Source organism: Larimichthys crocea, chromosome XIII, assembly GCF_000972845.2.
Source record: "Larimichthys crocea isolate SSNF chromosome XIII, L_crocea_2.0, whole genome shotgun sequence".
Taxonomy (NCBI): Eukaryota; Metazoa; Chordata; class Actinopteri; family Sciaenidae; genus Larimichthys; species Larimichthys crocea.
In genome coordinates, this window is record NC_040023.1 from 6,808,814 (window position 1) to 6,825,501 (window position 16,688).

The 16,688-nt window shown below is 40.9% G+C and overlaps 1 protein-coding gene across 1 annotated transcript in view; it reads right to left on the bottom strand.

Annotated features, from left to right (window-relative positions):
- thsd7aa (thrombospondin, type I, domain containing 7Aa) overlaps window positions 1-16,688 on the bottom strand; it is a 122,666-nt gene that overhangs the window by 51,543 nt on the left and 54,435 nt on the right. The window contains exons 3-5 of the mRNA XM_019259691.2: window positions 12,387-12,635; window positions 8,588-8,769; window positions 1,237-1,392 (exon numbers count right to left, since the gene is read on the bottom strand). Of these exons, the coding sequence (XP_019115236.2) occupies window positions 1,237-1,392; window positions 8,588-8,769; window positions 12,387-12,635 (587 nt within the window). The remainder of the gene's footprint in view (window positions 1-1,236; window positions 1,393-8,587; window positions 8,770-12,386; window positions 12,636-16,688) is intronic.

Sequence of the window (16,688 nt, forward strand, 5' to 3'; positions counted from 1 at the left end):
CGACACATTTTGAGTCCATAGATTTTTGGATAATGAGATCCAGGGTACACACACTTGAAAATAAATGTGTACATGTGTGTGTTCGTGTTCACTTCCCATTATGTACAGTAGACGACAGCAAGAGCAGACGTAGCGTAGTGAGCAAACGAGCGAGCGGGAGCGGATCCATCATTAAGATGCATGGAGGAGAATTTCCAACTGTCCCTTTCATTTGAGGCGCTTCATTAAGGCAGAGTCAACAGGCATTAGTCATGCAGACGACGCTGTTCCAGGGATAATTAAGGGCAGAAGCAGCGACTGCGTCAACCCCAGTGATGGAGTAGTACAACCTGCCACAACAACCAACAAATAGGCAGAGGACGCGATCATGTTTTGGCACTTTAGGTATACCCTCCAATGTCAAAAAGCGAGACTTTGATATTAGTATTAAGTTTGATACCTACTGATTAACACTAATTTGATGCCAGAATAACAGTGTGACATGCTTTAAGTTGCATAGGTAGATGGTACACAATACAAACAATATGCAGTATAAAATAGAGTCTGACAGCCCACTCCCCTACAAAACTCAGAGGGGTTTGTTAGCTTAACTCAACACATTCTATTGTCTTAGTACCAAAAGTCAGAGAGACGGGAAAGACAATCTGAGAAAACAAGTGTCAACACAGCAAGTGGCAGCTCAACAGCTTCCACCATAACTGTAGAGAATGGCTGTGGGAAAAAAACAACGCGGCAAGACATGGGGGATGAACAATATCACGCAGCCCTACTTCACCGCAGTTTTCATCTTTTTTTGGTACGTGTCACTGTCAACTGTGAATTATTTGCTTCATGGAACCAGTTTGTCAACCGGTTACCAACCTACTGTTTATGCAAATCTATTTGTGTTAGCAGAACGCAAAACATGTCCTTGACCTAGAGAGAGATGAAATTGATGAAATTTTAAGGTGCAACGCATGGTATGCCAGTGTGGTAACGTCACCACAGACGCTACATTTAAGAAGTCTACTATATTCTGGAAGTACAGAAAGATTTACCAAGTGTTGACGGGCTTAACAGCATTGCGGGAACTCTGGCAAGGGCTGGAATGTAATGGACATCCATTTGTATGTAAACGGTTTAACATAGGAAAAGCCTCAAGTTGTGTTCATGCAAAAGGAAATGTTCACATTTAGGAAATCACATTTACACCTGTGCTTTGTTTCAAGAAAGAGAGATAGAGTTCTGTTGTGTTACCTTTTTTGGCTGCCTGGTCCTGACAGTTCTCATAGGTGCAGGGTCCCCAGGCTCCCCACGAAGACACCTCACACTCAACGGGACAGCTGATGTGGCAGAGTTGGGTGGTGTTCAGAGGGATACCCAGACACAGATCACTGTCCATTGGACGCAATGCTACGGAGACAGAGCGAAAAGGACGCACTGTAAGAATGATGTTATGTGGTGAAAAATCATGCCAGCAAAAAAGGACGTGTTCAACACAGTGCATGAAAACAATTTGAAGAAATCACGCTTAGGGGATGAACACAGGTTGCTGAGACAATGGAGTTCGTATATCTGCTGTGTACAGACTACACTTCAACACCAATCTTCAAAGTTTTTAAAGAGTTTAAAAGAAGAAACCACAAAACAACCACAAAAAAAGGCAGAAGTTGGTGTTTTAGATGTCCAATGGCACTGTCCTCAGAACCCCATATCTCCCCCCAGAAACAAGTCCGTTCAGCTAAAAAAAAAAAATCAAAGCCATGAAATGCAAACACACTTTCATTCAAAACCCCAAATCTTGCAACACCAGACAACTTTGAAACAACAAAGCTTGTTTTTTTTTTCCCCAGCACAGCAGGCCAGTCTTGCATTTGGCCTGATTCTCAGCGGACCTCAGCTCCAAACAGCTGTAGGTGACTCTCTGCAAGGTCGGCAGGCTGATGAATCATTCTCGCCGTGCCACAACAGGACTGAGCCTCATTCACATGCAAATTGCCTCCGCTTGGCAAAAGGTGCGTCCTTTAATAGTGTCGCTTAAGTGTGCAATACGCGCGGCATGCCCTTGAGTGTGCATGAAACAGAAGAACGGGTGATATGTTGAATGGAGCGACGTAATTAAATGTCATTTCCTCCACGTCAATATCAAATCATTTTCTAATTTACATCATTTGATGTGTATTTTTCCACAGCTGCTAAACACTTGAGTTTGTGTAGAGAACAATACAACTTGAATTTGCCAATATGGGACTAATATTAATGGGTACGGCCTCCAACTGGGAATCCAATGGAACCTGTCTGATTCTTATGAAACAGGAGTGCTAACATTAAATGTTATATTACAACCTAATTGTCATTTTCATACACAAGACTATTCATTGGACCAAATGCATGATGGATATTTTCACAAATATGAGCCAAATACAGTCTCAGTTGCATGTTTTATTAGACATTTGGGTATTTGAGACCACCTTTGGGAGTAAAAGTGAAGCGACTGTAGTGGGGGAAGTGTCATGGAAAGAAAAATAACAAGTCTGCAGAAATTCCTAACAAATGAAATTTTAAAAAGACATCTACCTTCTGGCTGCAGACCTGTGGTGAACCTTCAGAAAAAAAGATGATTATTTTTCCACTTTCTGCACCCTGCTCTCCGTTCCATGAATCATTTCTGTCATGCCCCACTGTGACTGGCACAGCTGTACTACACAAGGTATAAGGACTGTGATGTGACTGGCTGAGAAGACAGTGATTAATTAATCACACTCCCCTGAATACTCCATAGCGGCCCTACCCCGTTTGTGCCTTTTGCGCTGCTTCTATATGAGCGGGGGCCTTTGAGATGACCAAAGTCATTAATGTACACTAATTACCCTGGGGACTATAAGGAACATTTTAGAACATTTCATGGCATTTCATCCAATCGTTGTTGAGATATTGCAGTCAGGACCAATCAGTTGCCATCCTTAGAACCACAGCAGCGCTGCAAATTTTGACAAGGAAATCAAATCCACTTAGATTATGCCAGTCAAACACGGGTTGATGGGAAATTGAGTTAGAAATTTGAGTATGTCAAATCTAAATGCAGGCTACCTAACCTAAAACTGGGAGGTATTAAACAGATAATTAGAAAATATACCACAGGAGCAAAATTTGATCATCCAAATAACCTGTTGATGAATTCCAACACGTACATGTTAACAGTCGGACATCCCATTTTTTTAATAAAAAAGCGTCTCATCCATCCGGTCCATTAAGAACTTTTGGAGGACAATAGCCTCTTTGTTCTCCTCCCTCCTCGTCTAGCCTGAGCAGCTCTCCACAGCCATAACAAAGGCTGATTAATGGAAATCTCCACACAGACTGACCTTGCTCAGGTATCTCTGTGCCAGATGGTCTAGTCTTCCCTGTGCTGCGCTTCCAGCCACCAAATTAGGAACCTCAGAGGCCGCCGCCCTGCGCAGCTACGTGCCAACTGCCATCAATAACCTGACTCTGAGTTCCTTTCCAGCCGAGGATTCATGGCATCACAGTGGCACAGCTGTTATACAGCATGTCACAGTTTGCTCCCCCCCAATAGGGTCTCACATTCACCGGAGCCGGTGCAGGAAAAAACAGCTGATACACGATGGTAACAGCATCTTTAAAGTATGTTGTTATCTTCAAGAGGAACAGGAGAAACTGGCTGTGAAATGTTGTGCCACCAGGGAGAATAAAAAAAAGGATGCTCATGAGAAAACCTAAAGCATGCAGCGCTGTAATAAACAGCAATGCTGTCAGCAATAATCTTTGCATGAGTACAGCAGAATTTCAGGACCTTCGCTTTCCACCTCTGAATACATCAAATGAAGAGCGAGCAGTGGGGCGGTAGTAGCTCATAGTAATCGGACTGGGAACGATGTGTGTTCACACATATTAACACCAGACTATCGTATCTCAGTCACTCCGGGATTTGCCGATCATCCATGAAAGCAAATGATAAGATTACATCAGCTTAATTGTGGGATCCCTCCGCACAGCCGCTTGGCTCATCGCAATGAAACCATCCCACTGTCACACAAGAAGTAGAAAATGAACACAGCGCTCTTGATAAGAGCAGTCACATATGAAGAATGTATTCAAAAGACGAGTGTCGGAGTCAATGCTGAGCGTGGCTTAAGATGTGGTTCTTGGATATATGCTGACTCCAAAGACACTCTGTGGACCTGCCCATAGAAATGGCTGGTCCATCACCAAATCTGCTCTCTCCTACATGAATACAATACTCAGTGACAGGTATAGGCACACACATTACTAACTGGGCTATTCATTTAAGCTGTAAAGCCACAAATTATCTTCCAAAAACAAGTTTGTAGCATCGAAATGCCCAAAATGTTTCTGCTATTGACGCCCACGGCCTTGAGCCTTAACTTTATTCTGCTCATGCAAGTGGAGGAAGTTATTTGCCGTGCATCTTAAACATGTGTTGGAAATCATCTTTTGATGTCAGTGTTGCACACTTGTGGTGGTGGTGGTGGCGACTCCTTCACTGGTTAGCCTCCGGGCTATTGTTCACCTCTTCAGCCCCGGCAGCTGAGAGCAGCTTTCTGTGAAGTGACTGAAAAAAAAATATGATTCGTGGGGTTTAAAGCTTTTTGCCAGCTCTCTCTTTTTCTTCTCTTTTTCTTTCCTGGAATCCTGATTCATGTTCAGGTCCTGGCCACATTGCACTTCTGAGACTTTGATGTTGCATACCCCAAAAAAATAAAATAAAAAATGACTCATACCACTTGCAGGAGAGAGGTTTTCACTATAATACAGGCTGAAGCAACAAAACATGTTTATTTCTGCAGTAATGGTTTAAATTTGCTTATCATGGCTTATATTTAGGATAAACATGATTACTCCCGTCCTCCATAGCAGCAGATTTCTTATTACTTATGATGTACTGACTCTCCTGAAGTGATTGGCACATGACAGGCTTTTAATGACTTTGACACAATTTTCCTATGTATGAATCAATTTTGAGAAAATTCCCTCAAGTACAGCTCCTGAAAGTTAAAATGTGTGTGTTGTTAGTTTGATTGACAGGTGTCTGTGCCCATCAGCCTCAAGATGAAAACAGAAATCCAAACAATGAAGATTTCTGATCCAATTTCTTTTTTTTTAGTTTTGGAAAGATTTCTGTGCCTGTGCTTTGTCAAAATAGCAGCAAACTCTCTCTGTTATTTTTCTTACACCTTTATCATGCTAAGTGGTTTTCCACAGATAAACAAGAATCACTTTTATTGCCAAGTTGGTTTTCACGTACAAGGATTTTGTCGACGCACCAAAACACCAAGACTAATTCCATGTGCATGAAAACCTACTTGGCAATAAACCTGCTACTGATTTTGGTTCATCTGTGGGAAGCCACTTAGCATGACGAGAGTGTTAGACGCACAGGCTCCATGAGCTGTTATTAAAGAGGTCAGAGTTCAGGCGTTGCTGGGGGTTTTTTTTCGTGGAACATTTTTGGTTTATTCAAAGTGAGAAATAAACAAGCAACAATGAGGTAAAGAAGTTAAAAAAGAATGATCTACATACTGGGTATATCATATGATATCATAATGAAATAAATGATTTAAAATATGAAATATATATATAGATATAATATATATAAATAAAGAGTTGTAACAGAACCTATAAACAAGTGAACGAGTATTGCAATAAAGTTTACCTGTGCTGCTTAAATGACTCTAATTTGCTATTAGTTAATAAAACATATTTCTTTATTTTGTGAATATTCTCACTAGTAAAGTGTCTAACCAACGTCAACATGACCAATAAATACTTAAATCAAAGATCCATAAACATAAACTTGTGTGAAAAATATGAAGATTTATGTAAATTTCTCCTTTCAGTCCCCAGCTGGCAAAACTAGAATTGAACATTTTCCAATCTGATGTGAGCTCCTGATACGCCTGTATGAAAGGTGTTTACAAGATAGAGACCAGGTCCTTCAATCAATCACATAAAAACCGTCCACTTGACTGCAGTGGACGGATTTGATGAAGCCAAAACTGAAAAAAAAGGAAGAAGGCGCAGATGAAAACGCGAGGTGAATAAAATAAAGGCTTTCGTTTATATCAAGGTGTGTCCAAGTTAAGGGGCGGCTAAAATTATAGAAGACATGACAACAGAAAAACCTATCGGAGAGCAAGGACAGGTGCAGAGTGAAAAATAATAATAAGAAGAAGGATGTGGCACTGCAGCCCGAGCTGGCAGAGCTTCTCCTCATTCATCACACCCATTCTGCTCTTCTTTCTTCTCACTTTTCTCCTTCTGCCACCATCTTTTGTTGGTGACAACTTGAAGCTAAATCGAGTCACTTTTCACCTGTCATAAAACCTCCATTAACGTCTCCCCCCAAAAAACACTTTCCATAACAATCACCGTGTTAATGTGGAGGTGTATGTAAAAAGGGGAAGTGTGGAAAGTGTAGCACTCTCAGAATGTAGAATCTTGAGGCTGAGGGGACCGTGAGCGTCTGACGTGAATAATTTCTCGCAGCAGACGACGGTAAACTTCCCCAAGCCAGATGGACTGAGACTTATTGTGTCAGCGCCGGATAAGCATGGGCGTGCTACCAGGCCACTTCCAGCCTGCTCCATGTGCTCCGTAATGCCACCAAGTAACGTGAAGGCTCATATTTCATCTGCTTTTCCTCTCTGTGTGGCGCTTGCGTGCACATTAGCATATTCATATAGCTCAGTCCCAGATTTCATATGAGGGGAAGGATAAAAAAACAAAACACTTTAATTCTCCTCTCTGGTTCACACATGGCTGGTAAAGCAGAATATCAGTGACTCAGAGCTGGAACAGATGACATGACTTTAGTGTGTGTGTGTGTGTGTGTGTGAAACGCAAAGCCTAAGCAGATGATTTGAAAGCTCATAAACAACTTTTTTTTGTCTGCCACATCACAGATGTGTTTCGAAGCTGTTTACAACCACCCCGTGTCAAAGCATGAGCTATTAAAAATTGCCGCAATTTGCTCCTTTGCTTTCTGTCGCCGAGATATCGATTCTCGCCCCATCCTCTTCCCTAATGTTGTTTATTTGTTATTTGAGCTGATAACAGCATTTGACAGGTGATATGAATTCCGTCTAATATCATGATTACTATGCAGTTACAGCTGCAGAGGCGGCGTGTATTTGTAGGTTAACCGTGAAGTTAGCGAGGGCCCTGATTCCTTTATTATTGCAGGAGATAACCTCACAAATAAACCACTTTTATGATTTTTTTGCAGCATAAATGCAATCGACAGAGGTAAAAAGCTAACATTAGGCTATAAATAAACTGCAGCATGGCTTTACATGTTTGCTGTACTGATGTTTAACTCTGTAGTCCTTTTTTCAGGACACCTAAAAGCTTCTTAGCACTTTGCAACGGTGGCGAGGAAGAATTTATTTATTTATTTTTTTTGCACCATGGCTATTTTATGTTGTAGAACATCATGTGAACATTTCTTAAGCTTGTGTCAACCACAGACTTTTATTTCAAAGCCCGTTGAATATGTTATTTGTAAAAAAATGCTGAGTCATTTCTGCAACACTCAAGCTGAGCATTACTTATAAAGTAAGACTGTATTGTGAATGAAGGCAAATGTTTCCCTGTCAAAGACAACCAGATGAAAATTTGCTGTCAGTGTTCTTTGACTTTCTCGTGACGTCTCATTTAGGTTGTCACTAATTGCCTCATTGATGGTCAATGAATCATTCACAAATGATTCTGTGAAAACAGATCTGTGATTTCCCTTTGGAATATGGAGCTTATTAAATTTTCACATTCTCTCTAATAACTAATAATAATACAGTTAATAAAACCAGTGTGAATGGCTTTTGATCCATTTTCACCACAACTTTGCTCTTAATAATAATTATATTAGAAAGTGGTACCAAAGATTCTGATGTGTAATCAGCAGGCAACCTCCTAATGATGCCATTCACATTCAAATCAGCACCACCGTTAATTATTAAAGCCAATACCTGCAAACAAACAAGCAGCCCCGTAATGTTCCTGATGATAATCCTAATTACACAGATACTTTGATATGATTACAATATTTCTATAAGAAAAATCTAATCTGTGGAAGTCGATCATATTGACCTCATGACCAAAGAAAATATACCCAGATGGCGTCAATTCAGAGCCAAAGCTGCACCATTTGGAGAATCCTTTCACTGGCAAAGCGTAGCAGGAACAGAAGTTCCATAGTGTTACATTTATTATAGGCATGTCTGCAGCTTGAAGGCTGGATATGTCGTCCCTGGACATATTTCTATGATGTGAAATGCATTCAAATCTATATATTTTAGCATCACTGTCTTCCATTAGTGTAAAAAAACAAAAAAAAACAGAGATGCCCTTTCAAGGTCACCATATGGATGCTTTCCACCCAGATCAACAACAAGGGTCACACCTGGTGGGGAAACAAAATCCTTGGTTTGTGACGCCCTGGCCTGCCCAGAAGTGTGTTTATGTATAACACTTTCATGTGTATGACTTTAATAAATGCTGAATAAATAAGGCTTTAGATAAAAACACGGCAATACAAAACAACAGTAGAGAAGCATGCCGGGTAAGTCACCTTCTTTGCTCCTGAGCGAGCCCAGGTTGGACGGCGTATCAGTGCTGCTCTGGACGCAGTAGACGTCACGGGTCTGAACCCCGCCTCCGCACAACCCCGTCTGGTTTCCGCGCCGACGGTCCTGTTGACTCAGCAGCACGTCCACCCTGCACTCGGTCCACTCCGTCGTCTTCCAGTTGTAACTGAGGACAGAGGTAGGAAGAGTTATTCTGATGCACAGTGTAGCATGTCTTGTTTTAAAAAAGAAATAATCAGATTAATATCAATCAATACAACAAATGTTCTTTCTGTTGTTGTGAATGGGTATCAGCTTTCAAGAACAATATGCAGGGGGAAGACATCTATCACTGTGATTGGTCCGATCCAAACTCCATTTATATTGACCTGGTGAATATATGAAGCCATAGGAGCAAAGGTCACTGGATATTAAGTTTCATTTACTGAAACAGACTATGTATAGGTTCGATTTACTGAAACAATGATTTCATATAACAATTTATACACATTTATGAGAGCAAAATATATACATTTAAATGTGTAGTTACGCTCCAAACTCATTACTAGAATTGCATGTAGTGTAAATCTTATATCAGTGTCATCAAACACTGAAAAACAATTCAATTTGTTGTTGTGTTGATAAGTGATGATTGCTGATGATATCAGTCATCCTACAGGCTGCATTTGTTCATGTTTTGATTACACTGTCAGGCTCTGATTTTAATTACGATGATGTTTTTTTTTCTGCAATCTTTATATAACTGAATTAATTATGACCTCAGAAGAGATTGGGTCATGAAAGCAAACACATTTTTATCATTGTTGTTTGCCTTACATACTTCACAGTGTCTTTTTGCAGGCACTGAACAGCATCAGTCACGCCTGAGGGAGCCAGGGTGATGGGCATCTCTTAGCTTTGTCGGAAAGACTTTCTATGTTATTGACCTCAGATCTCTGTTTACAATACACGGCAGGAGTTGCGATTTAACCCGGGTGTCCGCTGAGAGTGCTCTAAGACTCGATTTTTTAACCTGAATGGAGATTGTTAATTGCGGCGCCTATTCATAGATGGCTTTGCTGTCTGGTTTGTGAATTGGCAGCGGTCTGCTTTCGGCAATAATGCATTGTGGTTTCCACCCTGAGGTCAGAAAATGTAAACCCTGCCTCCATCGCTGCTGATAATGGGATTCATTTGAGGTCGCCAATGAAAGGCTCCATATTCATGAGCTTTCTCTCTCTCTCTCGTTCTGTTGCCTCTGCACTGTTGTGGGACAATGAGGCCCCTGGGAAAGCATTGCATCTTGGGGCTTTAAGTCGCCCAGATGGGGACACTCAAACAGAGCAGCCCTTCAGTACCATGGACAGAGCTGCTGCCTTTCTTCCTGCTGTCCGTCCAGACGGCAGCAAAGAGTCGATGAACATTGATTTACTGTTTCCCATTATGACTCTGCCCATAAAGCAGACCAATGAAAGGGCCGGATGACTTCTTGCATTAAATATATTGGTTATTAAATGAATCATTTATTTACTAAAAATCCAATTTTTACACAATCTAACTCAATAGTGTGTCATGCAGCTCACAACATTTGACAGGGATGGTTATTTATTATTTATTTTTTTGTTGTTGCTTGATTATTATTAAATCTTTTATTGCCCTTTAATATTTGCACAAGCCCACAAGACAGTCACAGGTCTCCAGTTTGACAGACTGAAGTATGACAGCTGTCAAAATACTCCTGCACCTATTGTTTTCTGTAGAAGCGGTGTCTTATCATGTCAATCCCAGTGCTGATGCACATAAACACTTCAGAAGAGCTGCAATTTTATGGAATTTCCCCATATGTGTCTGGTGCGTACGATGATGTGGGGTCATGCATAAAATGAGTCAATGCGACGTGTGTCTGGTACCTGAAGTGCAGCTGGATGGAGGGTGAGAATTAACTTGTCAATATCTCAGTAGACAATGGAGGATGGGAGAAATAAAATCATAGTGTGTACGTGCATAAACCTTGTCGCCCTGTGCGTGCCACATTGCCATATCAGTTAAGTTGTTTTCTTTAATGGAAAATGGAACGTGCTGTATAGAAAGACACCAATCATCGGAGATGTAACGGAGTGTTTTGCATTTGATGCCTGTAAGGATGTTTGCTGATTTTGTTGATGCAGAACTTGGCAGTATATTAACTCCAGTGCTTGTTTCAAGATTAGGTTACTGTAGGTAGTTTGAATTGTCATTTGAGTGAAGTACGTGTTATTTGTCATTCGGTTCGGTTTGACTTGAATAAGCGGTAGCTTTAGTTGAAACACGGCTGTGGCAGTTTCACTCGGTGTCCTTAAAGATGAGTCGAGAAATCTACAAAGATAAATATAACGGATAAGAATAGATGAGGGAGAAAGAATATAGTTATGATCACATACACCCACGGTGGCACTGGAAAAACTTCATGGCAGCTGTAGGATTAAAATTCTAATTACAAGTGCCATAAGAGATGTTCATCTATCTTTCAATGTTTTTAGAACACTGAATAAAAACCTCCAGTGAAAGAATCACAGAGGCCGGAAAGTAGCACCTGGGCTCTGTCTGTCTTTATATCACATCAATATTGTATCATACAGAAATCTAGGGGATGGGGGCAGCAAGGTGGGGGTGTCAGGTTGGGACAGCACGGTGGAGTAAGAGAAAGAATTCAGAGCGCAGCAGCTTCCTCTGATACTCCATTTATGTATTCCTGCTCACAGTGAGTCGAAACACGAACAGTTTCCTCTACATCGCCTCTCACACACCAACGAGCCTCTTCCACTGACCCCCCCTCATCATCATCTAAACAGCCTCACTCTGTCTGGGATTACTGAACCTGCAGACCTTGGCCGGTAATGAGTTTGTCATTTTCTCACCCTGCTCTGTTAACATAATTTAGGGATGCATGCACTGCACGACAGCTTAATGCAGTTCAGGTTATTAGCTAATGTAACAGCCAACATTATTAGTGCTGAAAAGCAAGGATCCATGGTGAAGGTATTCTTAGCTAAATAAAACGTACTCAGGCACAACAGTGCTTCGCTGAATACTAATGTAAGCATGTTAACATGCTCGCAATGACAATGCTGAGGTGCTCACACTGACCATGCAATATTTAACACATTACATGTTATTGCCATTGTCTTTTTGGAGCCAGAGCTACAATTGGACAAGATCATGGAGCTGGTTTTGATTTCAGCTACACGGTACACTAAAATATGTTCCAGGAAACATTCGAGGTGAGCGACAGGCAATGTAGCAACAGCATATTGATTCATATTTGATCACATGCCTAGTTTTACAGTTTCATATGAGTCTCATGTGCGTGGCATACTGGGCTGGACGGACTCAGTAAGAATGATTGTCAATCACAAGAACGTTTTTATTGCCAGAGTGACCATAAAGTACAAAATGAACATCATGCTGTGTGAAAGAAGATAGAAAAACTAGATTCTGAGATGGTAAAATCTGCCGTCCGTTAGAAAGAAAATGTGTTCTGTGGTGGCCTCTCGCCTCAGACCCGAAATCTCTGTCTCTGATTATATAATGTGACTGGTTTAGACTGACCAACCAACAGACCAAAAGTACCATTCTCTAAAAGTTGTTGGTTCACAGCAACAGCAGAGCTATCCCTTGATTATTTATTGTCAATATTTCCTTTAGTTCAAGGATGCTGATCATTAAGTCAAACCCACTGCATCCTATATTTTATTGGCTTTGTAGCATCAAGGATGTCATATTTATTTCAATTTCCCTTTTTATCTTCATTCATCCGACACTTACACAATGCACGGTGGCACTCCGTCACCCGCCGGGCTGCAGGGCTCCTTCTCCTCCAGCCCTGGACAACCTTCTCCTCCACCAATTGGAAACTGGCTCACTTTTCTAGTGCGAGCGCGCTGCCCCTTGGGCCCGTTGGGGTCGTAGCACTCCTTGGAGCAAGCTGACCATTCAGACCACTCCGTCACGTCGCAGTCTTTGGTCATGACGCAGGCCTGGAAGGTCACCGGCAACGACTCCTGAGAGCACAGGCTGTGGATGAGAAAAACAAAAGAGAGCATAAGACAAGATGACACTTCAATACATCAAAAGTGTGGCCACTACTTGGAGGGGGCAGCAAACACGCCTCTGGAGCTGCCACTCGAAGAACTGCAACCTGTGTATCTGTTTACAGTGCAACCAAATGAATGTGTCACGCTGTTTTACTGAAGAACACAAACGAAGACAATTAGGGAATATGAGTCCTTTAATATCGAGCATCTGCTTATACAAGTCGATGCTTATATTTAGCTTAATGTTGATTAAGTATGTGGCACATTTAATAAATAACAGCTGTAGCCAATTAATCCGACATGCCTTATTTTTCACAGCCTACTCACTCCATCCAAACACGGGAGGTTCTAGTCATAAGATATCATATTTATACGCTCAAATTATGAATATAATAGAGAACGTAGCTCCCCCGAATTGACATGTTGTGATCAGCTAGAGAGCGACGCTTCTCTTCTTCTACCACGTACACATCATTTGGCTGAGTAGGCACAGCAGCTTGCAGAGAGCACTTCAAGCAGACAACAAACAAGTTTAATGTTGGCCTGTTATCAAGTTAGTCGCGGAATTGAGAAACATTAGCGGCGGTGCTGGATGAATATTAGAAGCTGGTACCTGAAAGGTTTATACTCTGCTCTTTGCTAATGATGAGTGGTTGTGTCGGTATGTCCAAATCATTTCTCACATTCCCATACTATAATTTGGACAAAACACAGCAGAGCTCAGTAAAGAAATGCAGATACTTGGGTTTGATACGAGGAAAAAAACGCATATAATCGTACAATTTGTGCATGTAGGAAATACTGTACATTGATGCACAGTGACATGCATTGTACCCACAGAAAGACATACATACAATGGTAGATAAAGACAGCAAAAACACAAAGAGAAACATTTGTTTCCTGCTTTAAATGCCTGCTTCATTCACAGAGTGTGTTATTGCGGACCAAATAAAAGGACTTTGTTGGGAGGGATTGCACAAAAGACTGGTGAAATACTGCTGCACACCCTTACGGCTCTCTTTGTCTGAGTCTGAGATGATGTGATGAATGGGGTTTGAAAGTTGTTCATTACAAACCCAAACAATTTGTTATCCGTATTTTCAGCAGCTGCTTCACAGCGCCATTGCTTTGTTTGATGATGGGATTGCTGCGGAGTTGAAAGACACTCTCTGTGTTTTACAGAAGCTGATAGGCCATCTGGGATAATGACACACTGCTTCTCTTTTTCTGTTTCTCTTCCCATTTTAGCCTCAATAGTTCAATTTGTCCTCAACTCTTTTTTTTTAATCACATTTCTCCTGCAGCCATTGGTGCTCTTTCTTTGAAGCCCTCTATGGTAAAGCCAAAGCAGCTGTGTCTTGATTCACAGACATGATTTTGGCACTTTGAAGCTTTACGGATACTAAATACAACAGTTTGATGTAGTAACAGTGTGTTTGATGGCTTTGATTTGTCCAACCAACTATCGACTTCCAAGTGTTGCTGTCATCATATCATTTCTATTATTTTCATTATTAAGGTTCAACCAAAACAAACAAACTTGTCAAATCTCCAGCCAGCTATAGGCGGCTTGTATGGTCTCACTGGCAGAACAGTAAAACTTTTAAAAGCAGACTGTGTTCATCAGCAAAGCAAACCCTGCTTAATTCTATATTTCCGCACACCTAGTCACTGCTTAAGATTACAAAAAAAGTTGGATGCAGACCTGCGTCATTAGTGGAAAAAGCTTTTCAGAATGACCCATGACCACCTTTCTGGCTGGCTAGACTTAAGCAAACCATAATAGTAAAGGTGGCAACACAGAAAATTTGCATGTTTGTAACAGTTAAAAATCTTTGTGAGATATTAGAAGATAGGTCATGAAGGTCAAGTCGGCTTTTTTAAACTTTAACAATACGTTATGAAGGTGACACTATCTGAAATTCTAATATAAAGTGTGTCTACTGCTTATAATACAAACAACAAGTTGTGATACCTGATTGGAAATCATCCTCTGGGGAGCATGAATATCTATTCCAACTTTCAGTCGTTGCAACAAATCCTTCATACTACACAACAAAATGCATACACCATTTTCAAAAACAACTCTTCTAAGCTCTTTCTTGGTTAAGGTAGAGAAAGATTATGGACCAACGCTGTTGACTGTTGCTAGGAGACGACATGTGAAGAGCAGTCTCAAAGTCACATTTTTGTTTGTTCTTTTCACCCTACAGCAAACCTGGGGCCATGTACTATTCTAAACATAACATATTGTAAACATAGCTCAAAAAGAAGGAGAAATGGGGGTTTATAGAGGCCAGCAAATCATATTTCTCCCAGGGCTCCCCAAGCAGACGAATCCAGCCATGGTTTATGTAATGCTTTAACAATGAAATGCTCTTCTTCCTCTTCTGTCTCTGATAGAAGTCATAATTCAGGTGGTCAAAGGATATCCTCAGTTTAAGGTCACATTGACACAAGTCTTTAAAATCAAGAAAAGTAAGAGTTTATTCAGTTTGTTGAACGTCCCAAAGACGAAATTTGAATAATAGAGAAAACAATACACACAAAAAAACCTTTTCCCATTGCAAATAAGTTAGAGAGTGAAGTTTATAGTTTATTATCATTTTAAAGCCTGGACTCATAATTAGCAGTTTCACACACCAGATGAAATTAGAAATTCCGATACCGATGGCTCCGACTGTAAAGCTCCGGCCAATATTAATATGGTCATCACTATCAATTAAGCCTCTTTGAAGCTTTCAGCCATCTGTGCCAAAACATGTGTGTGGATATGTGGTTCTCTTTTGGATAAATATTCCAAAGCATATATCAATCCGAGTGTGTCTCATGCAAATATAATATTCTGCTTGAGGTTTGAATGATTTATGAATTCTGACCTTCTCGCGGCCATTCAAAGCAAATGTATCACAAGAGCCTTTATTTTCCCAGGATGTAATGGAAGCTGCTCAGTGGCCTCTATTAGAGCCGAGCAAGCACAGTGAGACAGAATGAGGCCATTCATCTCGTAACAAAGAGCATGGCTCTCGGACATCACAACACGGACATTGACCTCACTGGTGAAAAACATGTATAGAGACTGTACATCTTAGAATGGATGTCTTTGATAAGTGTGTCTAGTGGTATTGAGCCAAGAGAAGCTGTATGCACAATCAGGAAGTGGACTAGACAAAATGATGTTGAACTTTGACTAATTGACACCAATTACCCTGCATTGTGGCATTATGAATTATATATCAGCCAATATCCTGAAAAAACCACAGACAGGGTCAGTTCAGTCAGTCCAAGCATTCATGTAGGATTTTGAATAATATCAAATTAGCTCAGACTAAATGAAAGCTTACAGGGTTTCACCACCTCATACAGTATGACTGAGTGTTATGAGCGCTGACATTTGAAGCTACTGACTGCCACAGAGAGTGCACTGACTTGAAACATGCAGCACTCTGACAGCGCACGATAAACAAGCCAGTTCCCTCCCTGTGAAAATACATCCGCAATCTAAACAACACGGCTCTGCAAAGGGCAGTAACGTGCACCCAAAAGGATAATACTCATAACATAAGAAATATAAGAAGTGTACCAATAATTCTCATCCGCAATAGTCTCATTTGCAGGCCATCAAATGAAAGCAGCGTTATTGATGTGTGGCTCTCCCATTTACCATAACCCAGAGTGTCGATATTTGACCATCTGGGAACTTCAATCAACTACAATCAACTATCTTTCTCCAAACTGACTGATCCCACCTTTATTGACTTCAATGTTTTTAATCATCAATGCCAGTTTTCTAAAATTCCAGTACCAGCATCTACCACCACCACCACCACATCCTTTTTGAGGCAGTACATAAAAGAAAGAACGGCTGCCTTCATTGGCACTGGAGTTAAAGTTTGAGGTGTGGAATCATCCAATACGAACACGATTCCTGTGGCCTATGATTCAAACACCTATGAAAGTGGTTGGCTGAACTTCTGATGGAGATCACAAATGAATTTGCAGAATTTAACTCAAACCACATTGTTTCCAGACC